This window comes from Scophthalmus maximus, chromosome 15 (assembly GCF_022379125.1).
Source record: "Scophthalmus maximus strain ysfricsl-2021 chromosome 15, ASM2237912v1, whole genome shotgun sequence".
Classification (NCBI taxonomy): Eukaryota; Metazoa; Chordata; class Actinopteri; order Pleuronectiformes; family Scophthalmidae; genus Scophthalmus; species Scophthalmus maximus.
This window is the reverse complement of record NC_061529.1, coordinates 11,466,533-11,491,814: the sequence shown is the minus strand read 5'-3', so window position 1 is coordinate 11,491,814 and position 25,282 is coordinate 11,466,533. Positions and strand designations below refer to the sequence as shown.

Below are 25,282 nucleotides of genomic sequence, written 5' to 3'. Positions count from 1 at the left end.
CCCCTCATTACTTCACCTCTATACTTTTAGAGCAAAGCGCCTGCATTGTAAATGTATTAATAGATTTCCGTCCCTGATTGATCGACCATCTGAAAATTATGGTCCAATATTCAAAATTGTAGGGGTCACATGAGAACTGATTAGTCTTTTTCTTAAATAGACACAGCATGCACTTGGTTGAAAATTGTTAATAATTGAGTATATTTTTTCATTTGGATATTAACAGACTGAATATTATGTAATAATCTCCATTCTCAGCCTGGAACCATTTTAGCTACTATTTGTCAGCTTTTTCGTTCCACTTGTGTAGGAGGTGTGGGCCTACTCATCTGATGAGCAACACAACGCTTCATTGAATTTTTTCTTTTTTTCAAGTCTTGTGGGGAACTGTAGTGACACCTTCAGAATCTCCATGTTGTTAAAAGTTCACTCTGATGATTTACCACAGAAAGGTGAGTTAAGTCGTCATGAGGATTCCTATGCAGCCTCTGAAAACTGTAGTGTTGATGTCTTCTGTGGCTGTAAAGTGTGACAAGTATTACATACTAATGTTTTTTTTAAGTTGGTGGGATGTGGGTTTTTACCAGACATGGGGATGTAAAAAAACTTTTAACTTTATGGGAAAAGTACAAAATTTGTGGAGTGAGCTTGTAAGATAACTACTCGGGTTACTTCAACATACTGGACTACCCGAGGAAAAGCTTTTCCAAGGTGTTCGTATTTAACAGATAGATAGATAGATGGATGGATGTATTAATCCCAGGTGGAGTTAATTTGCTGTATCAGCCATACAGTAAGAGACTATGTCAAAAAGTTCACATATGAAGAAAAGAAGTTAAATACAAAGACCACTGGGGAATCTCTGCATTTGTGATGGGAACTCATCTGGTGGCCATGAAGGCCACTAGGTGGCAGCACGAGTTTATGCTGTGGTATTATAACAGTGTTAACGAGTTAGAGCAGAGACTCGGTCCTGAACCACATGTTTCAATATGTTTACCTGTAAACTTCGAAAATATATCACAGATAGCGTAAGCAGCAATGTAACGATTTTTGCAAGTTAATGTTTCAATAGTACTGAGTGGGTTCACGTCTTTGGGGCCGAGACAAACGTTAGTAATAACTTGCGAAAAAGTTTCAAATCTCGTACAGGAGAATATAAGTACACTGTGATGATGAATACCTCAATGTCCTAATTTTGCAGTGAGGTGTGTGCATGGTGTCCCCGTGTGTCCAGCTGTCGTCTCTTCTCTCCTCCATCCCTCTGACAGCGGCGAGAGATGAGGGCGCCGTGATGAAGACGCTTCAGTGCGCGTGAGAGGTGAAGAGTTAAAACGTGTCCGGCCTCCGCGGCCGCTGATTGGTCCGCGGCCGCGGCGCCGGGGACGGACGACAAGCCTCCGCTGTGCGCGCACCGGGACAAGTCACTTGGTGGACGAAGCGGGCTACGACAGTCTGGACCGCCCCGAGTGTGTGTGTGTGTGTGTGTGCGCGCGCGCGCGTTTGTTGTTCTACATTAACATACGTCCGTTGTGTTGTGAATTGTGGAAGCGTCCGTTTTAGTTCTTTTGCTCGTCCGTCCCTCGAGTTTGTCGGTGTTGTGTCGGAGACGAGCGGCCGGCGGTTCCGTTAGATGTCGGTGGGAAGTCGACCACTGTCACTTTTGATTCATGGACTCGACACGGACTTCAGCTGAAAGCACCGAGAGGCTAATACGAGGTTGACTTCATTCATTCAGTGTCCAGGTATGTTATCGACAAATTAGTACATTATTAAAATTTCCCCCTGAAAAAGACCAACTTGAATCCCTTTATTTGCACGTTTACCCGGGCTACAGGTTAGCTGCACTAAGTCCTGTTATGATGCTGTAAGTTCAGGTCCCAAGACCCCGGAGGGCTTTTTGAATACCCACACTCTGCTTCAACTTGAACCAGGACTTGTTCAATGTTTACAAAGACCCTAAAACTTCAGTGTGAAGTCCCCGACAGAGCCCAGACCGGAGACTGCACACAGAGCTCACTCACTGTTCGTGGATTCTGATGGAATTTATATTGTGTATTTATTGTCATATTGACATTAAACCCACTTCATTTTGGGTTAATTCTAGATCCTTTAGATTTTTTTTAACAGTTCACACAAGGTCCCTGGAGTCTAGTTTGGGAACCGCTGAGGTCAAATAAAGAAAAAGAAGAAAAAAAGATTTGACCAGCCAGAGAATGTTGTTGTGTACAATGTTGATATCACTTGTGTTCACCATAATGTTCCTGCTCCGGTATATTATGAATGCATGGATTCTTTTTAAAAACTCAAAATTACAAATGCCTTGAAAGAAGTTTTTTCCCCCCCCTGTATCCTCGAGCTTTATTCTCCATGGACTGAGGCTGCTACGTGCACATACTGTACACTGGGTCACTGTGGCCATGTGTCTTTCAGATTTCGGGAACATGAAGTTGTCTCGGGACAGTATGGATGTCCTGAAGATTGTGCTGTTCGTCTTCGAGGCTGTGTTACTGACAGACTGCGCAAGAGGTGAGAGCTGCTTTACAAACTTTCTGACAAACCCCAGGTTCATAGATTCGACGACTGGCTGGTTTCTTGTGAGCATGAAGAAAGTCTCAGTTGGCTCTTAGCGTTTTCTCACCGAGAAGCAAGAGACGGAAAACTAAAATGTAAAAAAAAATCTCTAAACAGAGCCCAAGATCAACACGGGGCAGGGGAATGAGAGAGGGCAAGCCTTCCCCCCCTACCCGCAGTTTGTGTGTGTTTTCAGTCATGGCTAGTGTGTGTGTGTGTGAGAGAGAGAGAGAATGTGTGCGCACATTCACTACAGCTAAACCAAACAAACATCATCCATCAGCTTCCCAGGGTGAAAGAACACAAGTCAGTGTAAAGAGTCCAGCTCACCAGCGGCTGGCCAGGGAACATCCTCACATCAGCCTCTGTGTGTGTGTGTGTGTGTGTGTGTGTGTGTGTGTGTGTGTGTGTGTGTGTGTGTGTGTGTGTGTGTGTGTGTGTGTGTGTGTGTGTGTGTGTGTGTGTGTGTGTGTGTGTGTGTGTGTGTGTGTGTTCTGTTTATTGTGCCAGTATCAATACTTTGCTTTATAAAGACAACTTACAGTGAGCTTGTCAACAGGTCGTGAACAACTGTGGGGGCGATTTCTATGATTTCATCCACCATCACTGTCTCCTGAACCGTGACTGACGCAATCCAGTGGCATGAGTCAAAGGCCGCGGCAAAAACGTGAAACTTTACACTCCGGCTTTAATGAGAGAAATCTAAAGCCCAGACACATTTTTCCCGGAAGACCTTGCACTGGCAAAAACACGTTTGCTCGACAGCGCTCTCTTTCTTCTCCAGCTCAGTGTGGAAGTGAATTCAAGAGGCGTCTGATAGCTACAATACCTGCATGTGGCCATCGGGGCTCAAGGTAGAGAAGGCAGGAGGGGTGGGGTGGGAGTAGGGAGGGGGGTTTGGCGGCAGTGTAGAGAGGGAGAGATTAGATCTGTGGGTCTGCAGACAATGCCTCATTCACAGCATGGCAGCCGTGTCTTCACGGCACGACTAAACCAAAAGTAAACAAGAATTGAAGGCTAAATAAGATTAGACAGGCAATTTTGTATGTTTACAGATTAGCAGATGTCAGCGGAGGAGAAAGCCAAAGGGGAATCTTATGGGGTTAATGATGGCGAGTGGAGGTCCGATGGCTCTAAACCCGTTTTTGAGTCCGACGAAAGGCAGAGTTTACAGCCTGTTGTTCATAATTTCACTGAAAGTAGTTTCAGATGCACAGACGAGGAACACGTCGGCAGTCATGCTGTTGGCAGACCGTCCGAGTGAGATGATTTTGAACGATGTTTGACAATCTGTTAAGTGTAAATATCCCGCGGTTCTCTCGGCAGAAGCAGCGATACAGTGAGTTTGACTTTTCAACTTTCAAACATTTACAGTGAAGGGAGGGCCAGCAGAGCCGTAAAGTAGTCCCTGTAAAGTTTAACAATGGATGATGACATCTCTTTGACAAATGTAAATTAAAGTTTAAAGGATGGACCTCCCTTTTTCACTTGTGTATGAAGTGTGACTGTACTGCCTCTAATCTAAACAGTTCAGGCAATGCATCTAAGAAAACAGTAAGTTTGGGTGAACGAATTTAAGCCTGTCGCTGTCAATCATCAGGCGACATCTGACCCAGGACCCCCTGCCCTCATACTACACACACACACATACACGACCCTCCCTCTCCCCACTACTACGAATTTGCGACTGGCCAAGCAAGAATTATTTCTTAAGACCCCCCCCCCCCCCCCACCACCACCACACACTTCCTCCAACCTGGCGATTCCTTTCCTCCCCCTCCTGTTGCTCTGCCAGTCCCCAGCAGCTGGAGGAGGTGCTCACTGATGTGTCCCAGCAGAGCCTCTAATGTGGTGACAGGCCCGGGACCGCTGGGCTCCACTAGCTGAGGAATGTGGCGGCCTGGACATATGGATCTCCAGAAACAGAGAGGCACCAGGTGTCCCTGTTACACACCAGAACTGGCGAACAACGAACGCACATGCACACACTGAACGGGAGTGTTTTTTGGGTGCATTTTAATTAGAGGCATTGAAAAAGTAAATTGGGTCTTTTTGTGCAAAGATCTGCTTGTTTCACCTCTGGAGTCATCTGTTGAGGTTTAGAAGTGTAGAGCATCCAAACTGATCCACAGCCCCGTTTGGAAAATATACATTTTATAAGAGTGTTACATCATGGTTTTTATAACAACAAGGTACTATGAGATAAACTGTATGCCAAGGGCTCTTAACTTCACAAAGCCATTTGGCTCATCGACAGTATTCCATTTCCTTTAACCATAATGAGGCTAGTTTCTCAGTAACCAAATGCCCCAAAGTCTTCTTATTTTTTAAATAGCTCCTGAATAGTAAAAAGGTGTAACAGCGGTGTTCTGGTCTTTACTGTTGAGTTTTTTTTACCTCCACTCGCACTTTAATGCTCCATTTAGGTATTGGAAATAAAATTGGTTTTGTGTTACATTTGTTTTTTCTGCCCTCACCAATCAGCAGAACTCGAGGGGAATCAAACACCCTTCAACTTCTAGCTCAACTCTAATCAGTGCAACTGTCTGACACCTACAGCCCTCTGTGTTTATCAAACCAGACAGCCAGCGCTGACTGCCACCCTCCTCACACATGTCCCCTTCTATTCTCCCTGCTTCTCTCTGCATTTCCTCCCGTTTATTACCAGTGAAAAGTTGAAGGAAGTGAGTTAAGTTAATGTGCTGTCATTAAAACAAGGCATGAGCTGACCTTTACTCCCACCCAGCCTTTCTCGGCTCGCCTTAGCCCCCGTTTACAGAGTCTGGGTCCATTGGTGGAGAACAATGGATGGATTATTACATGTGGTGGTCCCCCAGGTTGGACAGGGCAGCAGTAATTTATTTTAAACACTCCTCATCCCTTAGCGCTCACAGCAGACAGGGGGACTCGCTCTACGGAGGGGCTTGCCATTTAGAGGTGCGTGAGAAGAAGTTACGAGAGTGAATGTGCACTCTTTCATGCGCCTGAATATGTGCATGTGTTTTATTAAGCAGGCTGAAATTACCCTGAGAAAAGTCATGATAATGAGACATCCAAGGAGCACAGGGCAATTTGCTAAAACCTCAGAGGTATACTAAGCACTATTCCCGCTCCACCTCCTTCTCCTCTACACCAGGTGGAAATAATATTCCCCTTGCTATAATCCCTCCGTTGCTATCACGGAAATAATGTTACCGCCACTACAGCAATCCATGTTCCCCATCTATCAGCACATACCGCTGACCCTGTCAGTTCAGGAGGAAACATTCGGCGGGAGGAATGTGTCAGACTTCACCCCTCGCAGTGGAAAGAAAGGAACGGGCTGTAGCTGTGATAAGTAGTAATAATGGAGGTCAGTTGGTGTTTGCTTTAGCGGGGTCATATAATCCCTGTGAGCAACACTCCGCTCATTGACTGACTTTGATTGGCCACTTCAATTAGCATTCATGTGGAATTTCAACAAGGCATTGTCTGCTCTCTGGATTCGTCACCCTCAGCTGTATGCTAATGCTGCGACTGCACACGAGGAAAATTTCATTTTCTTCTCTTTTTGTTTTTTGTTTTAAGAAAATCCTGTTGAATCAACCGAAGGTCTCTGTGTGTGTACAATGCTGATTGGTTTGTTTGGGCAGTTGGCTCCGGGAGTGTTTTCAGACCACACACACTCTTCCTGCTGGCTGAATGGATTTGGGTTAGGTTAAATAGAATTCCTTTTGCTCCTGTTAGCGTTCATGAAACCCACGGAGAGGTTTACAGAGCGCACGCAGAGGGGTCAGATTGTCACCATTCAAATAATAATAAACCTTTTTCGATTTACCCATTATATTGATAATATGTCCTATCTGATGTCACTGGACACTTGAGACGCCACACTTCAGGCTGCTGTGTTACACCCTTGGCCAGAAGGGGGGGTGGACGAAGGGACTGGGGGTAGGTGGGGGTGAGTGTCCGCCTCGCTGGAACCTTACAAGTGACCTTACAATAACTTTTCAGCCCCACAGTGGGAAATATTTGTCTTGCGCAACCCCAGATTCTAAGCCTCCTTCATCTCTCCAGTCCCCCTCTGTTTTCTCTGTTTCTTTTGAGGAGACATGTCGAGAGAAAGAGAGCGAGAGAGACACCCCCTTCCTCCACCGTTTTCGTTTTGTGCTCAGCAGCTGTTCTTTTGAAAGTGAAATGATTAGTTTCCAATTGCTCCCCTCTTTCACCCCTCAACGGGAGAATATTTTTTTTGTTTTACTGTTAATTTCAACTTGTGGATTTATGATTCGGACCATGAGTCTTTTTACAGCAGCAGGCATGTGCTGCAGAAATCCAAACGTTTCTTCCTTTTTCTTCCCCCTGCTCCTCCATGTCTGTCCTCAAGCACTGGCTCCTTGTTGCATCTTCTACGCTCTCTGTGATGTTGAGCCCCCTTTGCGAAAACAGGAAACCATGTGCCATGACAACCCTTTGCTGTTTCCAAAAAATATACAGTATCTCTACTGTATTTACATCATGGCGTCCCTCAGGATGTTGCTCGGACTGAGCAGGTTTGGACAAGTCCAACACTAACATCATGTGATGTGAGTGAATAAAGGCTGATTTAAAGCGCAGAAATATTATCTGCCCCATCTTACTGTATGTGCCTGTTTGCAGTACTTGCCACAGCCTGCTTGAGTCTGTGTTGCCGTATTGTCATACTGACATATCGGAATACCAAATCAGACAGGAAGGAGATACGTGTTGCATATCATATCATTTCAGAATGAGGGACCTCTATTTTTTTTAATCAAGTCTTTCATTGTTTTCCCTCTGTTTATGATTTTTGGGAGCAGTTGGGCATTTGTCATCTCAATAATCCGATACCAGACATGAACGCATCGTTATGAAAGTCTTGTCCATCTTTGTCTTTCTGCTATGTCCTCCTTCCTTCTGGGGGATTCAAACCTATACACACACACACACACACACACACACACACACACACACACACACACACACACACACACACACACACACACACACACACACACACACACACAGAAAGGGGATGGCTGGATAACGAGCTCTGAATGAGGCCCACGCTGCTTTTGACACACACGCCCCCGGACACTCCTTTCAGTTTCACCCCCACTCTTTCAGTTCACCTTCGATGAGCCTCAATGAGACCCCACATGGGTTTGTGGCTTTTACCCTTCCACTTTGTTTTTCATTCCTTTTTTTTCAATGGACCCCAGAAATTCTTTGTGCTCCACTGGCTGAGGTTATAAAGAGTCTGGCCGGGGCAATTGCTTGTCACAGTACGTCAAAACAGAGGAGTTTTCATTGCGAGTGTATTGGTTGTCATGATGGAATTTGTTTGCTCCCATTTCTGGCAGCAGCAGTCTCAAGGGGTGGAAGTGGGGGTAAGGAGGCAAAGAGGCCCTGATTTTTCTTTCAGGGGACCCATTGCTTCTGTAATAAATGGAAAAATGTGTCCCCGCTTTGACTCGAAGAGTGGGACGGTGCACAAGCGGAAAAATCATTTCAGGAGCAAATGTATAATCTGTCATATTTTATAGCAGGGCTACTGCTATCCCAGACTGGAATTCAGCACCATGCAGTGAAACTGATTTGATTTCCTCATGCACAGAGATGTGAGTTTGGGCCCTGGAACAGCTTTCAGCCTGGAGTTAGAGGCTTGGCAGGTTGGGGCACTTCCCCATTCATACAGTTATTCTGCGTCTCAATTGACAAAAAGCTGAACAGACTCTTCTTTTTGTAGATTTTTAGATTAACTATTAGACTCCTGAGATGGCAGTGTTTTGGTCCTTGGGTCGGCCGCTTTGTTAGTTGGTTCAACAGTGGACCGACAGAAATATATCAACATGCATGTGATTGTTTTCCATGCATTTTTATTGTTTCTAGAGGATTTGGTGATGCTGTGAATTTTACTGTATAGCGCCATCGTAGGGTTTGGCAGCAAAATATCTTGACGACTGTTGGATTAATTGTCGCCCCGAAATTTGCCCCAGGTATTAATGTTCCCAGGAGGATTAACCTGAACAACCATGGTGATCCTCTAAATGTTCCTCCAAGGTCCTACTTTTCACTTCTTCAGTAAAATATATTGGCATTTACCTGAATGGTTGGCACCAGATTCCGTGCAGACGTTCATGGTTTCCAGACAATATATTCTATTGAGGTGATTTCTCCGAGTTGGATAACTGCGTGATCGATTTCATTGAAATTTGGTGCAGGCACTCATATCCTCCTCTGGATAGATCCTACTGACTTTGGGGATCCTCTTGACCTATTTTCAACTTTTGGATGGATCACCATGATTTGAACTCTGAGTTGCGGCTACCCTCCATTTTTACCATTCTTTTTTTACTCAAGCTAAACAATTGTTGCTACAGCTCTTCTCTCCCTCGCCCTCTGCCCCCTCCACCTCTACATCTCCCTTCTCATTGAATACCATCATCGAAATTTGACCAGTACGTTGCTTCTTGACCAAATTCCAGCGAAACCCTTTATGGTAAACATTAAACCTGTTAGCAGACCATCTAGCATTATCATTATGGGCGTGTTTGCATGCGCAAATTACTCTCATCCACCTGAACGGATCACTGGGCTGGGAAAGTTGACAATATGACAATAGGAAATCTGCAGATTCAGTGATCGAACACAAGTCCTTGCAGCAGGTCATCTCTTCATTAGCTGTCAGTTTGTGTGCAGGTCCCCTTGATCAAAGGACTGTATAGTATAACTCTGCATGGACAGTTCAATAACAAAGACAGAGACACAGCCAGACTGGCAGACAGACAAGGGTAGAGGGCAGTGACCTTTGTGCTGCCGAGTTGTAAGGTGAACTGGGAAAGCACTGAACAAATTGTCACTTTGAAAGGACGAGTACCACATTGTAATGACAGACTCAACAGCTCCACGATGACAGATTGATTTCAGACAATATTCCTGGATTGTCAAGAGGCCCCTTTGCTGTCAGTGAGAGCTTTGCCAGTTCCTCCACCCCCTCCGTCTGTCTCGCCTCGCCTCTCCCCCCTTCTCCTTGCTCTGTCTCCTCTCTTGTCTCACCCGCCTTTCTCTTTTCCTCACCCGCTCTTCTGCGAGCCTCTCCCGCCCGCCCGCTCCTCTCTGAATTGCTCCATTCTGCCCAAACACTCCTGCTACATCACAGTCTGTCATTGGCCCTCTCCTGAAAAGACCTTGTTGACAAAGGCGCTGGTGTGAAGCGCTTTCCAGTGTCATGGTGACTGGCTGATCGTCAGACTGTACGCTGGTGTAGGGTTCCGCGAGGGGCACTCAGTCAGCGCCAGGCTCGGCCATCTTCATCATCATCATCATCATCACCACACAGATGTGACCACAACAGACACAGGAGACACACACATATTGGTCCGCTGGTGACAGTATGTCTGTCTAAAAACGACCCAGTTCAAAGCCTCTGTTCTCCTCTGCCAGTCAGAATAACGTGACTCACCTTAATAAGACATCTGCATCTCATTCAGCACCTCCAGACTGGACTCCGACTGTGTCAATTGTACACAATGAGCCGGTCTGAGTTTTTTCCCACAGTGGAATGCAGGAAGGTTTGAAGGAATAGGGAGTGCAGGGAGTGGCAGGATGCACATCACTGTTGACTGATGGAGGCCATGAAACAACCAAAACAGAGTTCTTGTCATGTGAAGGCGATCTAACAGACCTTCAGTGTTTATTGTCCAGTGACACGCTCTGGAGCAGCGGTTTCCAACTTATAAGACAGAGGGACAATACTTTTTTGTACTACTTAAAATGTATTTAGGAATGGAAGTGGTCAGTTGATTTTTTAAGTCTTTGATCAGTTAATATCTAAATAAGTACACCTTTCTGACTGACTGTGTTACTAGACATTTAATGATAGAAAATCTGTCTGTTTCTTAGAGGAAAATAGGTGTTTTCTTGAAAAACTCAATTTGAATCTTTAAGAAAGTGTCAAGTATTGATACTGAAACTTGGATGTCATCAGCACTCTTTCTCTCGCTCTGCCTTTTTAGTATTTGAACGATTTTTGAGACCTGAAAACGTAAAATGTTCTGTTATTCATGAGAGAAGCAAAGATCGGAGTAGTGCTCCCCAGCCATTTTGGTCTTGAAAATAAAACAATGTCTATTTGTGAACCCTAATCGTAGTTTATGGTCTTACAGATTGGATAAGATCCATGAGCAGTTCAACCACAGAGCGAGTTTTCCTTCTCACATTTATTCATTTGAAGGATTTTTTTACAAGCCAGACCAAAGTAGTTCACAAGAAAACTAAAGAAAGACAGCAAAGAATAAGAGACCAGTCTGAAAAAAACATTAACATAATTCTATGTAAAAGAATCAACTGCCTCATCCAAGAGGTGATGTTACAATTCTGATACCAGTATAGGAAATGCCTCCATTACTGCCGAAAAAGACGATTGGGCATGGTATCGGAACATCTCTAAAAAGTAACGCTGTGTATCTTGGAGTCCCAAGTAGAATTTGGTTGACCATAAACCATATTTCATGTTTTTAGAGGCAGGTGGGTGAAGATAATTAGACATTTTGATGTCCAAACAAACTATTTCTGTGTTCGTTAATGAGTGTGAAAGACAATAAAAGACAATACACAGATGGTCCAGAGCAGCCAAACATGTGTTAGTATTCACACAATGTCCCGCTTGATGCCAAGTGGTTGGTCCGTCTCCAAACATATCAGACAGACAGTAACAAACAGGTGCTTGCTGGTGCCCTGCTCTGCACCACAGAGAGAAAGGACTGTTTGAGTGTGTCATATGGCCGAGGCTGAGCCTGGGCCTGGGAGTGGGGTGCGAGATTGTTGGGATTCCTTGTTACTGCCGCCTGGGCCCACCTAATCCCCCTTCACTCCCCCATGCAGCCCTCCTCTCCTTATGAGCTGTGTGTTAAAGGAGGCCTCTCTGCCATCTTAGCCCCTGCTCCCTGCCACTCTCTAAATCAACTCTTCTCTCTTTAACCCTCACCCTACTTCTCTCTCCTTGGCTTCAATTTCTTCCTCTCCCTTCCTCTGACCCCTCTCCCTCTGTCTGTCACTCTATCTGGCCTTTCTCTCTCCTCCCGGCCTCCCTCCTGGTGCCTCTTCCCTGATAAGTGGCCCTAAGCACACACTCAGCCCCTGTGTGTGCACCAGGCCTTAGCCTAATGGAGTGAGATAAAGCGACTAGAGTGCCACTCACTGTGTGCTCTTTATGACAAGAACAGTGAATTACTGACTTGCAATCGCGTGACAAGTTATGCCACTGAATTAGTGTGTTAGTGTTTTCTATTAACTGAGATTATCTACAAAATTTTTTTTTTATATTACTTCAGAGACAGTGACTGTGTGTTTGATTGTGTGTGTGTTTGTTTTCCCCTAGGCTTATATTGTTATTTTCGAATGAAACTCCTTTTTTTGACTCTTGTATTTTCCTGTTAAGGTAAACCAGAAAGAGATAAGCGCATTAAATATAGGGTCGCTGCATACCCTGCCCTGTATATATCCCAATTCAGGCACATTTTTTTGGGTAATAATTACATTTCGATTGGTTAATCTGTATTAGCTGTCGAATGTGTCTCTGATTGATTGCAAAAGTTAATGCCTACACTTATTATACTGTACTATATACAATATATGTAGTATATATAGTGATATAATAACACTATATATTTCTATGCTACAATGCCAAATTCATTTTTTGATCCATATAAGTGTCAGGTCACGTCACTAACCCTACAGGATGCTGAAAATATATTTTTGGTGTCATTTTCTGACTTCACTGTGACTTCTTCATGACGTTACTTATCATATGATATGATATGACATTGAATCACTTTCAGATCTATATTAGCTAATTTGGCTGTCTATTATTTGAGGAAGTTTGAGATCTTGAAAATTTATTTTCCGGACTGTTGTTTTGTTAACCTTGAGTTTGACCTTTGACCATTCAGCTCCAAAAGAGGTGATACCCCCTCCGACCCCAAAAAGGAATAATCCCACAAGACACACACTGGCATGCGCATGCACACACACACACACACAGCCACACACACACACACACACACACACACACACACACACACACACATAAACACACACACATTGCAATGAGGTTGCCGGCTTTTTTTTATTGTTCACAAATCCCACAAAAAGACCAAAACCAACACTGAATTCTCTATAATTACTGGATTCTTTACTGTGTCTTTGGCTCCTCAGCATCAAGTCTCACAAACATACGATTTAATTTTTTCCTAAAAACAGCTGAGCACTGTAGTTTTTAGCGGATGTTATTTAAACCGGAGTAGAATGTGCATGTGTTGGTGACTATTTTAATGAAAATACTTTTGATTTTCTTGTGCATATTTAGAGCAGTGGGATTGAGTATGTCAAAGGAACATGTCACCCACTTCAATAATGATTTTTAGTATTTTTTGGACAACAATGGAGGCCTCTGGCTCAGAAGATTAGAAAAATATATAATATCAGCAACCTTATCCTTGTTAAATAGAAATTAGCCAGTTAAAATGATAAGAAAAAGAAGAAGAATCAGCAAACTTCTTTCACCCACCCCAATCTGGACAACAAAAGTCATTAAAGTACTGTACTGTACCAGAGTTTTATTTTTTAGCAGGGAAAGGACAACTCTTTGAAAGCAATATTAATTATAAAAGGAGTCGCTAAATAGTGACTACTTTAGGAAAATGCCCACCTTCTGTGCTGTGGTCGAGCAGGTAACACACTGGAAAAGCAGGCTATGAACTGTTCCACTGCAACGCGTGTGCAGTATCCAGTAATAAAACAAAATTGCCACTCCAAAACATTATATGAAAGGCCTCTATTAATTCAGGTGAAGGACTTTCCATAAGGAAGACGCCATACTTTTCCGTGCTTGCGGACGTATGGAAAAGTACAGACGGCTTATGGAAAGACCTTTCACATAATCAAAGAATAAATACAAGGTTAATTATGCAATGCAGAATTTCTCACAGGAAATTAGTTTGAATGCAACCTGGATCCTGACATATCGAATATCACGATAGCCTTAATAAATAAACTTAAACTAAACTAAATATATGGACTAAGAAGTGTCAGTTAGTCTCTGTGAACATGAATGCTCTAGTTCATGAAGGTGTGTTCATTTTTGGTATTCATATTTGTTTGTGGTAGTCGTTTCAGCTGAGTCAGCCAACCTCTGTTTAACTGACCAGTTTTCAGGAAAGTAATAATACCTGTCCATAAACAAGAAAAATATTTACGTACAGCTGACTTATTGTCGATGTAGGCTGGATTTATGTTGCACTATAATCACAGATGGCGGTAGTTAGGAGTTCACAAACGCACACACATGCTCCTCTTCTTCGACAGGCAGCTGGGACCAGGAGAAGGCAGTCAAGTTTAATAAAATATAGCAGCTTAGAGTTCAAAGGCTCCACAGTAGGGCCTGTGAAGGGAATGCCGCGTGATGGAGATGTTTCCAGAAGCTTTATGATGCTGGACTGGAGTAATTCCTCCTTCTTTTCTTCCCTGCTCTTTTGATGAGTGGGCTGTTGTTCTGGAGCCATTAGTGAAGGAAGCAGATGCAGATTCACTGTAAACAAGGAGCGATGTTATTCCAGTGACTCCGCTCTAATCAGATAGACGGACCGGAGCATCCTATCGTCTTTACCCCCTTTCTTTTCTACTCCAGCCCCTCCTGCCATTTCTCTCGTCCCTCGTGTTACCCAATAGCTCCTCCTGTACCATTCCCACCACCAAAGAAGTTGCTATTCAGCCCACATCAGATGGTGACGAAGAAAGAGCCATTGTCCCAGCTGGTCTTACTCCACTCTTATCTATTGATTGGAAAGCAGAGCGGGGGAAATAACAGGTATTGATTACCACAATGGGTGAAGTTGCTGGGCAGGACGTCTGGAGGGGTAAGAAAAGAAGGTGTTCTTCGCCCTCCGCTGCCCCTCTGCTGTCAGAACAGCCTCTACCGTCACTCCACGTATCCCATCCCCTTTCACCCCTGTCACTGACCAACCCCCCCTCCCCTCTCCGCCTCACCTCATCTTGCCTTCTTTCTTGTATTGCCAAGATGGCTCTCCCCCCTCTCTCACCGTTTAATGCCGATTTTTATCTCTGCTTGTGAAATGTATAGCTAACACAGAAGCTCTGGCCTTTCACACACTCCCTGAGCTGCGGTGTCGGCCTCACCTTTCACCTGCACCCAACCCCTCCAGTCTCAAGTGAAGTCACCAGCTCGGGATTTGGTTTCTAGCTTTCATGTATTTTCTTTTTTCATTTCTTTTCTTCCTTCTCATGCTCCTTGAGCTCTTACTTACTTTGTCCCCCCATCCATTTTGAAGATTTGTATTATACAAGTGTTCTTGAGATTATTGAGAGATGCCTAATAGAATATTTTCCTGGAAGCACCGGCTCCATTAGACCTTTCACTGTTATGTTGCATGTCTGTCTGCTCTTGTACGGTCTGCTGAACTAACACAGTGCTGCTGAGTAGGAGGAAGCATTCTCCAGCTTCTATCTGTCTCTTTGCTCCTTATCCTTTATGTAAATACTGCATATTGAGGACACATTCACTCGGATCAGTGTTTATCTAAGTAATGAATCACTACAGTCTGGCAGCGGGCAAAGGCCTTTTGATGCATACTCTTGCAGTTGGCTCGAGATTAGGGCCCAAATCCTTTTTATGAGAAGATGTTTACAGTGTTGTTTGAGTTACTACGTCCTGTATTGCGTCGACGGTGTTGCGTGTATTATCAAGTTATTCGCATTGTGGTTGGTTAATTTCCAGGTGTTCGCTGTTGGAGCAGCTGTCAGCAGCCAAGACAGACATTTATTGACATGTTTGCAATGACAAAAAAACCCAAACCTCTTTGTATGGCAGGAAAAATGCATGTAAACATCATTACAAATCCCCAGGTGTTTTGTAAAAGAGAAAAATAATTGAAGAGAGAGGTGCCAGCACATCTGATCGTTGCTCAGCCCTGGCAGCATTTGAGGTCTTATTATTTTTCGGTGTTCCTGTGTTTCTCTTTCATTTGCATCTTGACATTTCCTGACATATTTTTCCTCCACGGATGCCTGCACGTCAGATCAACAGTTCATTTCTCGGCTCATAAAGATTGGTAAAATTGGCTATATTTAGTCCGAGTCACTAGAATGCCTCTTATTGAATGTGCCCCTTTCTCTTTAAATAATCCATCACCAAATTGAGCAAAGAAAAACAGAGCTAATTCTGTGAGTCGCCAGGCGTCCCCCTCCTCCTCTTCCTGCACCATGAAAGATTCCATTCACACATGGGGCTCGGCTATAATAAGTAGCGCTGTACCGCCACTGCAATACGGGAAAGCCCATATGGTCTTGTGTATCATTTTCCATTTACAGAGCAGCTAACAATTCTAACAATTTGCCTAAACACTGTGAACTGCTCAGCAGTTTGTCAAAAAAATAATAATCTGGCAGACTCCCATTCATCACAGCCCCAGCAGAACCAAGAGAGAGCCTCAGAAGGCTGAAGCCAAGACAGCAGAGAAAAGTGCAACTGCAGTAAATTGTACTCCCAGGATGGTGTGATTATATTGTATTTCATACATCTTGAACTATGTAACGTACAATCAAGCAGATAAGGCAATAATTTGCCTTTTCTCACATTTGAAATTTGCCACAGAGGGCCTCTGTGTGCTTTCAGAGCTTTCAACTCCAAGGTTAAGAGAACCTGTCCTTGAGAGAGTAAGGAGGAGGAGGAGGAGGAGGAGGAGAGTCCCTGTTGAAGAAAGGATGGTGGTCATGCACTCGGCACAAATACTTATTAAGTTATTCCGATGATGTCCTTGATTTCAGCACCTCTTCATGTCTTGTTTTTCAAAGGAACTTCAAAAGGTTTTTTTCAGACCGGAGATGGAGGGAGGAAATCATTTGTTGCACATTCCTCGTGCTTGGAGCACCAGCCAAAGCTTTTTAGTTTATTTAGCCCCCCAAAAAAGCTCAGGAGATGGAGGGTTCCTTTATCACAATTAAAGGCGTTGCTCTGCATTTTGGCAAATATGCAAATTTCTTGTGAAAGTTAATATGTTTAGGAGAATATGTATATTAAATGTAATGCTACAGCCAACAAGTGTCTAACATTGGATGGCATAAAGCTTAGAGGTGTCTGCAGAAAAGGTTTTGTAGTGCACCTTTTATTCAGATGTTCCTCTAGATTTTTCAAGTACATACCTCCCCAAAAATTGTCGTTGTCTGACAGAAGATGTTCCTATGTAAGATCAATGTGTTTTGACACTTTGCTACAACTAAACCGTTGACATGAGTCGGGCCTTATTTTGTACGTGATTCCCCTTCATTAATTCAGAGGGAACACACAGCCATAAGTCAGAAGAGATAATTGAAGCCTATTTGTTAAAGATTTGAACAGAGAAATTTATTTAGGTTTTTACAAGGCGGTTTTAGTCTTTTGGGATCAACTCAGTCCAAATGAGCCCCAGCAACACCACGCCAATGCTGTTACCTGTTTGTGGTCCTAAATCAGAGTCTGCGGAGTAGAAACAGTGAGCGCCTCTGTTCTGCTTTCCTTTTAGGAGAGGAGTGAGAAATGGGCTGGCTGACAACGGCCAAAAAAAACTGCAGTTGCATTTTCTCCACAGACATAAACAATGACACTTCCAATTTCCTGTGCATGCTGTGGACCAGAAAAAAAGGCCATGCACAGAGAGGAAGGAACGCTCTGAATGAGTGTGTGGGTTCATGCATGATTGGGAAAAACAAAAAAAGGAAGCAGGCTTTCATTGTGTTTTTCAGTTTGTAAGGTCAACAAGAAGAGCTGTTTTTTTTTTACCTGCAACATCTGAGACACATCTGTTGGCTTTGTGATGGATAAAACGACCAGATGGGGTTACCTGTGTCTCCTCCACCCGCAGCCCCATCAGTGTAATGAACTTCTTGTTTACCATGTGTGAAATGCACCAAAGGAAAGTGCGTGTGCGTGTGCGTGTGTGCGTGTGCGTGTGTGCGTGTGCGTGTGCGTGTGCGTGTGTGTGCGCGTGCGCGTGCGCGCGTGTGCGCGTGCGCGCGTGTGTTTGTGCGCGCGTGCAAGTGTTGGGAGAGGCCATGTGTATTTACCCTCCCCATTGTTTTTACTGCTACCAGACCAGCCATTTGTTCTGAGGCACAGACTGTGCTCTGTGTACCTTTGAGGGCCGCTGCAGCAGCTATAGGGTTTGGTTGCATTTACTCCCCCCTGTTGCACTCTCCCAATCTCCTGTTTCTCTCCGGTGTCTAGTCGGCTCAGTAATTCTGGGTTTTGTTTGGTTTTTGGTAGGGGGTTAGTTGAAGGCCTGGTGCTGTGCGAGCAGCGGCGCAGCCCTCCTAACACCATCACAGGGTGTTTCGGCCCGCTTCACTTCACCAGATCTGAGGGAGCAGACCCCGAGCCAATTATGAGCAGGGAGAACAGGCTGCTGTCCGTCTCACTGTGACCGCCCCCCCCTCATTGCTTTGATCTCTTGCACGCTACGCAAAAACCAGAGCCAGAACACTTTACCCTCTCGGTGCAGGCAGTGGACAACAAGGCTTGTCCAATTATTACAATCTGGTTTCAACATTTCTGGGTGATCAGACAAAAAAGATGACAAATTACCTCTATCTCATTCCATCTGCCCACAACCATGCTGTTCTCAGGGCTATGTTTAGTCAAGAAAATCATATCAAAATTGATATTTTATGAGAGGAGATTCCTCTCTTAACATATCCACATAAAAACTTACAGTTATAGATTTATTTGGCTGTTCAATCGTACAGATTTTGTATAGTAATTCATACACTGATGAATGTGAGTGTGAGGTGAGTTTTCATAATCTGCTAACCCACCATAAATTTTGTGTATGGTGGTAAAGATTAATAGTTTCCAAACCTAACCCCACATAAAGGAACAGGAGAGGAAAGTAGAAGAAACATTGAGATTCAAAATTCATTCTTATTCTTGGAAACGGCACCAAAACAATTTTACCACAAGGGCCATTCAATGATTGTTCTGGAGATTTTGATTACGTAACACAGTCTTATTCAGTAGATAGAGTTGCCCATTTTTTATTGAAAATGTAGACGTTCAAATTGAAATTCCTCTGGTCTGGAGCAGCTACTGAATCTGCCTTGTGGGGAATAGGATTTTTTTTTTAATCTGCTCTACATTTTCCCTCTCGTCAGTTATTGAAAATCTTCCATTTATGAAATTATTAAAAATGTCAAATCTCAAAAGAAGACCTTTCTACATCTTATCCTAAAGATAATAGGATAAAACGGTTGGTAATAACTGGCCTTGTTTTTATAAATTGCTGAATAATGGCTTACTTTTGATTTTTTTTGGGCACAAAAAAAATGTTATATTTAAACTATGTTATGTTTAAAATGTTATATACGGATTCAAAATCTTGATATAAGCACAACAACAAAAAAATCTAATTTTAATGTTTTTGTGACCATCGCATTCAACCGTGTTATTTGTTTTCAAAACCAATTTATATTTGAATATATCAGCTTCAAGTTACCAAAAACCTCTTGCACACCTGACTGTGACTGGTGGGAGGCAGAGCAGACACACATGAAGAACAATAAGAAGAAGCACTTGTACACTGTCGACACAGTTTCAGGCCTATAAGCATCAGAAAACCATTGTTGTGTTTGTGCATCCTCAGGACCTCCACGGGTGTCGGAGAAGGTCGCTCACAGACAGACAGCCCGACTTGGTAGTGCCATAAAGCTGCCGTGTCCGGTGGAAGGAGACCCTCCACCCCTGATCATGTGGACCAAAGATGGGCGCAACATTCACAGCGGCTGGATCCGTTTCCGTATCCTCCGCATGGGCCTGAAGATCAAGGAGGTGGAGGCAGATGACACAGGCACCTACATCTGCAAAGCTACCAACGGCTTTGGTAGCGTTAACATCAACTACACCCTCATCGTCATCAGTGAGTGCAGATGGAGCTCTGTTTGTATAACCTGTTTCTCTGTTGGTTCCTGAGATGAGATCATTGATTGTCCTAAAAGGTTTCACTCTCGTAAAAAAAAAATTCAGGATCAATTTGGCATCTATAAAACCTGATGTCACCTGCGCTGTAACGAAAACCAGAGACCGTGTCAGTGAGTCAGGCTCTGATTTGTACGGTCGACCACAATCGTCTTCCTCTGTGGTGTTTGTGGGCCACATTTGTAACTGTTCCATGCGGTTGAAAAATCTCACCTCAGTTCAAATGATAAAAGTCAGTGTCACTCACAGAGGTCGAGGTCTAAAACAATTGGATTTATGGAGGTTTAGTGGTTGATCCTCTCATCTATTGTATGTGTTACGGCCCCTATCTCTCCCTGCCCAAAGTCAACAGTGGGACGGGATATTGTTTCATACTACTTCATCCTCTGTGACTCAACTGGATCTCAAGCTCTTCCTTTTCCTCAGGCTACACTCTGTGGAGGCAGGAGGTCTGCAGCTCCACAATAAGAAACACATTCAGTGTAATAGTGCCGGCTTGTCCTCAGACTCTCGCAGAGCTCTCATATGGGGCCTGGAGGATTAAACGCAGTCTGACCGATTGTGTTGCTGGCTTGTGCGCGTGCCTACAGTGCATTTCCTCTGCGCTGGAGCAGAGCGTGATGAATGAGCAAAGTGGAGCGTGAAGGCGGTGTTTAGTCTAATTACTCTAAGATGCCTAATTAGGGCCAGAGTCTGCAGCCTCTCTCCTCGGAGGAGGAGCAACGGCCCGGTCTTGTGACAGCTGCGCTTCAGAAGACGAGCCATAATCAGGCAGATGTGGGAAAACACAGAGCACTTCAGAAAACAGCGCTCGTTGTAATAAAGTGTGCTCATGAGATGGGAATAGACGAGACGTGAGTTTATTTTAGTCTCCCTCAATATGAAGTTGTCATTGACTTCAAAGACAGGGTGTCTGCTGATTGTGCTAAAATGACAGGCTGGAGCTTGAGGAAACGAGCAAGCTATAATGTCGAGGTTCATTCTACAGTCGAGCTATATATTATCAAAGTGAGACGTGGGTGTCTGCATTGCACTAAAACTACATTCAAAATAGAACATACTCATAATCAATCACCCTGAACTGTAATTTTGTCCCAATGTCCTCATTGGATACCGTGTGATTTTGTTTGCTCTAGAAATTAAACTTAAACTAAACTTCAAAGGTAAACTGAGATGAGACTTTTTGGGACTAGGTTGAAACCCATCAAAAAGTGTCTAGAAGAAGAAAGATATAAATCCGATTACATGCGTGTGCGTTGGTTATCAATATAAAGTTAGTAGCACATATGAATGTCATCAATCAAATGAAAAGACCTCTCACATTCACTGGAGGGTTCATAGCATTGATTGAAATCTCGGTTTTTTATAAACTGTACATCCCCCCAAAAAGAAATCTCATCGGGAAATCTCAATGATATGAATGCTTGTAATGGGATTAAAGTAAAACCTTACCCACCTGATCACTATTTACTAAGTCTACCTGGCGGTGTTTTTATTGATTATTTCATATCAGCCTGACAAATACAAGTTAGTTTTGGCTGTGACAGAAAGCTTGAATAAACATGTCCAAACACAAATAAAGTGCTGCAAAAGTTCCCTAAACCGCTGTGTTCTTCAAACACGTGAGACAGTTTGTTTTTTCGAACAAAGTGTTTGTTTCTGCAGCAGAGAGCAATGCTGAACACGCATGTGGAATTTATTCCTGGGTTTAAATGTTGAATTAAAATCACGGAGATAAAGGAGGATGATTAAGATATATTAAGGCCAAACCACACACACACACACACACTCACACACACAAACACACGCACACACACACACACACACAAACACACGCACACACACACACACAACACACACACACACACACACAATTAGTCAATTAATCTCAGTGATGGATAACTTTCTCCCAGTGGTGTATTTATGTGATAGATAAGTCGTCTGTTTTGGCGTCGGCTACAGAATGAAAACATTTTTCAGTCGCTGCGATGACGCTGACATGAATCGCAGGGAGATCAGTTCAACCTGACTGCAGACATCGCTCTACTCCCACTCAGAAAAAAAAACAACAACTTTGGAAGTTCAGAGTCTTTCTTGGAAGCATATTTCTATCAGATTTTATCAGAAGTGTTTTTGCCCTTTATGGAGATGCGTAGAGACTTTCTGGCCTGATCTGGTTTGTTCCATTTCCTTCTTGTCCTCTGGTGCTAGGAGGTGCATGGCAGCCCACTCCTCTCTCTGCTCCCTTGTCCATCATCCATTACACTCTGGCAGTCCATCACCGCAACCGTTTGTTTTCACAGATAATTGTTCCATCAGGGGTGCGTCGGATTTTGGGCGCCTTTTAGCCACAAGGATTAGGGGGCCTCATTGTCAAAATACTTACAGTATAATGCAGCCAAATTGTCTGCAATTATCATGAGCAACACTTTCCATTAAGGTTGAATCAGCTAATTGTTCGCAATTTTAAGTAGTTGAACGCAGTTAACCTGCTGTGAAGGGCCGATTTTGTCTCTGAAAAAGATCAGAGGAGAGAGTTTGTTTATTTGAGAATACTGTCATTGAGGGGTAGCTCCCAGCATAGCTCCACCGACACTATCCATCATGTCAGTTTATTGTTTTTAATGGATCGCAGAGTGAAAGGGTACTAGAAGAAACTGCAGCCGGTTATAGTGCCGGTCAGGGGGAAGGGGTGGTCCAAATTTGACGCCACCCATTGGTTTGTGCGGCCTCGAGTTTAGCTTTTTGGCCGGCGCCATCTTGGTTTTCTTATAACCAGAAGTGACCATATTCAGAGGAGCACTGCACGTTCACCTACACCTGCAAGCTGCACCCATTGGACGTGACTAGTTGTGAATCTCGCTGTATACACGCCCCAATACATACAGTGCTTTATTGTCTATTTCACTCTAAATGGGACCATAATTTACTAAATGAACATCATGCTGTATTGAGATTAGAGATTGAGACCATAAACTCCTCAGAAAAATATTTACTGACGTTCTAAATCACAAATAGAAAACTTCTTTTTCTGGCCGTCTTCTGGTCATTCGAGAGAATACAGGTTTCAGGCACTTCCTTAATTGGCTTCACTTTCTGGACCCGGAGTCTACATCCATTTATATTTCCAGTCTTTGACCGCATCCTGGCAGCTGTTGAAGTGCAAGGCCCAGCGATATTTTGAAGATTGCGTGGGACCCTGCAGAGAAACCAAGCAGAAGAAAGACAGTAGGATGACGTCACAGCAAAGACGTGATGTGAGAGTGGTGAAAGAGTGAAGGGTTTTACAGGGTGATGTGAGGAGGAGGAGGTGGAGGAAGAGGGGGTTCCAGTGCGGGTGGAGAGAGCCCTCTTCCCATCTGCCAGCGGACAGCCTGTCCTCCCATGAGCTATCTGAAGAATCTGGTCAGTCAGTGCAACATGGCGCCTTCTCAATCCCTCCAGCTGGCTGTTTGGTCCTTGTTTAGGGTGGTCTCCTGACAACTGACCCCATCACCCCAGTGGGACAGACCAATACATGCAGCAGACTCTCTGAACGCAGCTGCTCGTGCCGCAGCAGGCGTCATTTTAGCCTTAACATGGGATTGTCATATTAACATTTACAGGATTGGATTTAATGTTTATGTCTGCACACAGATAGTGTATTCCACGGCTGACAGCGCTCAATGTTGCTACATGGAGATGTTGGCTCCCGCCGCACATTTTTCATTTCGCTCCTCTCCAGAGACGTTGTCAGGCCAACACTTGGATTAACTGCCCCGTGTGTTGCTGATCTCATGTAGTAGCTGTTTGGAGATTTCCAGAGTGTGATGCAAGGCCACTGCACATAAATTTCCCCTGGACATTACAGTGTCCCCGACAACATCTGGAGCTCATTGTGACCCCAGATCATCAGGCCTCTTCCTGTGATTCAGCTGGCACAGGAGGCCAGTGGAGAGAGTGTGTAGTGACTTGTTTCCTGTAGCTGGATTTGTGAATGAAGTGGGGGGGGGGGGGGGGGGGGGGGGGGCTGGCGTAAGACCCTAAACACTGTAGCGAGACTATGAATGGAGGCTGATTGCATTTAAACAACTTGATGGTTTCACTCGGGTCATTTACTTGGAAAAGCATGCACTTGAATCCTTACCCTTGTAATTGAATTTCCATTTTCAAATGAACCTCTGATTTCATACAGTACTTAAAGTATGCTTTTTGTTTGATCGCTGATTGCATAATAAGTTGCAGATTTTACTGACTTCCCAGTACACAAGCGCAGGCACCTCAAATATTAAGAGGCTGCTCAGTCTCAGTCCTCGCAGACACATTAAGCGATTATTTAATTTTTCCATCGAAACAAAAATAACAATCATATTGCAGCTATAAGATTTTTGACCTTACCCCGCGTCTACAGCCTAGTGAGTCGACCGCATGTAAAGACGACGGTGGCATGGTTTGACAGAAAAGATGTATAAAAGGTGCCATTGTTCCTTAAAATCGCCAAAAAGTAGAGAGGAAATAGGGGGGTATAGGAAATTCAGGGGGGGGGAGTCAGAGTCAGAAAGAAAACCCCGGCAGTGTGGGACCATGTTCTGTTTGGATTGGGAGGTTCAGGAACCGGGAGGAATGTGGAGAGCCCAAGTGAGCAACAGAGAAATATTTCTTCCAGTGGAGGCTGTTTTTTAAAGGAATGGGTTATTATAGTTGGCCAGTTAAACCCCTTCAAATAGCCATGACATCATGGCTGGGCTTGGTGCTGCAGGGGACAAACAAAGGAGGGTTTGTACCCAGAGAACCCTAGAGAGCTGTGAGCCTTTCGGGGGGACTCGGTGGGGAGGCAGAACGAAGGGGGTTAGAAGTCACATCTGGTCTCTTTACCTGACCCAATCAAGCCCCGAGAGGGAATCAACTGTGCCAAACTGCGTCGAGAAAAATCCAACACAAGGCTGCATTTTATTTTACTGAACCAGAAAATAAAAACAAGACACGAAAGGTACAGAACTGGCAGGTCGTTTTTTTTCCACACTCTGTGATTGTTATTGAAACATACAGTTGACCTGAGCCTCGCTCGGCGATATTGTTTCTCTATATCTCCTTCCTCTGGTCTGTACGTTTGTCAGAAATGCTTTGAAGGACTTTGACAGTCGTGTCTAATGTGAACTGATGTCTCAGTAGTATCAGATTAATCGTTTCACAGCAGTCTCTCTTCAATAATAATAATCTGCTTAATGTCTCCTCCTCCTTCCGACACAGTGTGGCACATATTGGCAAGGAACCTGATCTGCTCTGTTAATTCATCGATGCTTAACTCGAACAGTCGATATGCATCACAAACTGCCGATTAGGTTTCACTCATTATATTCTCTCTAAGCCCCGACTTAGCGCCGCTGCATGATGTCAGCCAATGACATAAACTCCACAGCTGTCTCCTGGAACTGCACAGGCTTATGAAAACTGATCATATTACTTCCAAACGCTTGCTGCATTTGCGAGCATGCGCGCCGTTTAGAGGAGCCTATCTACAAATGCCGAATTGACTCAAACGGAGCCAAGGACACTTTTGCCGGGACTGTTCGGCGTTGGCTCACTGCAGAGAGAGCTGTGACAGTGGCAATGTCAAAAATCATGATGGGATGGCAATAAAAAGTTAAAACAGGCTTTAAAAGTAGCCACACTCCTTGATCTTATCCTATAATTTGGCAAATGCATTTA

At 44.0% G+C, this 25,282-nt stretch overlaps 1 protein-coding gene across 1 annotated transcript in view; it reads left to right on the top strand.

Annotated features, from left to right (window-relative positions):
* The first annotated feature begins 686 nt into the window (after positions 1–686).
* The window catches only part of LOC118285631 (fibroblast growth factor receptor-like 1), a 29,567-nt gene continuing 4,971 nt past the window's right edge, over positions 687–25,282 (top strand). The window contains exons 1-3 of the mRNA XM_035609358.2: positions 687–1,745; positions 2,434–2,529; positions 19,263–19,535. Coding sequence (XP_035465251.1) covers positions 2,445–2,529; positions 19,263–19,535 — 358 coding nt within the window. The 5' untranslated portion in view covers positions 687–1,745; positions 2,434–2,444. The remainder of the gene's footprint in view (positions 1,746–2,433; positions 2,530–19,262; positions 19,536–25,282) is intronic.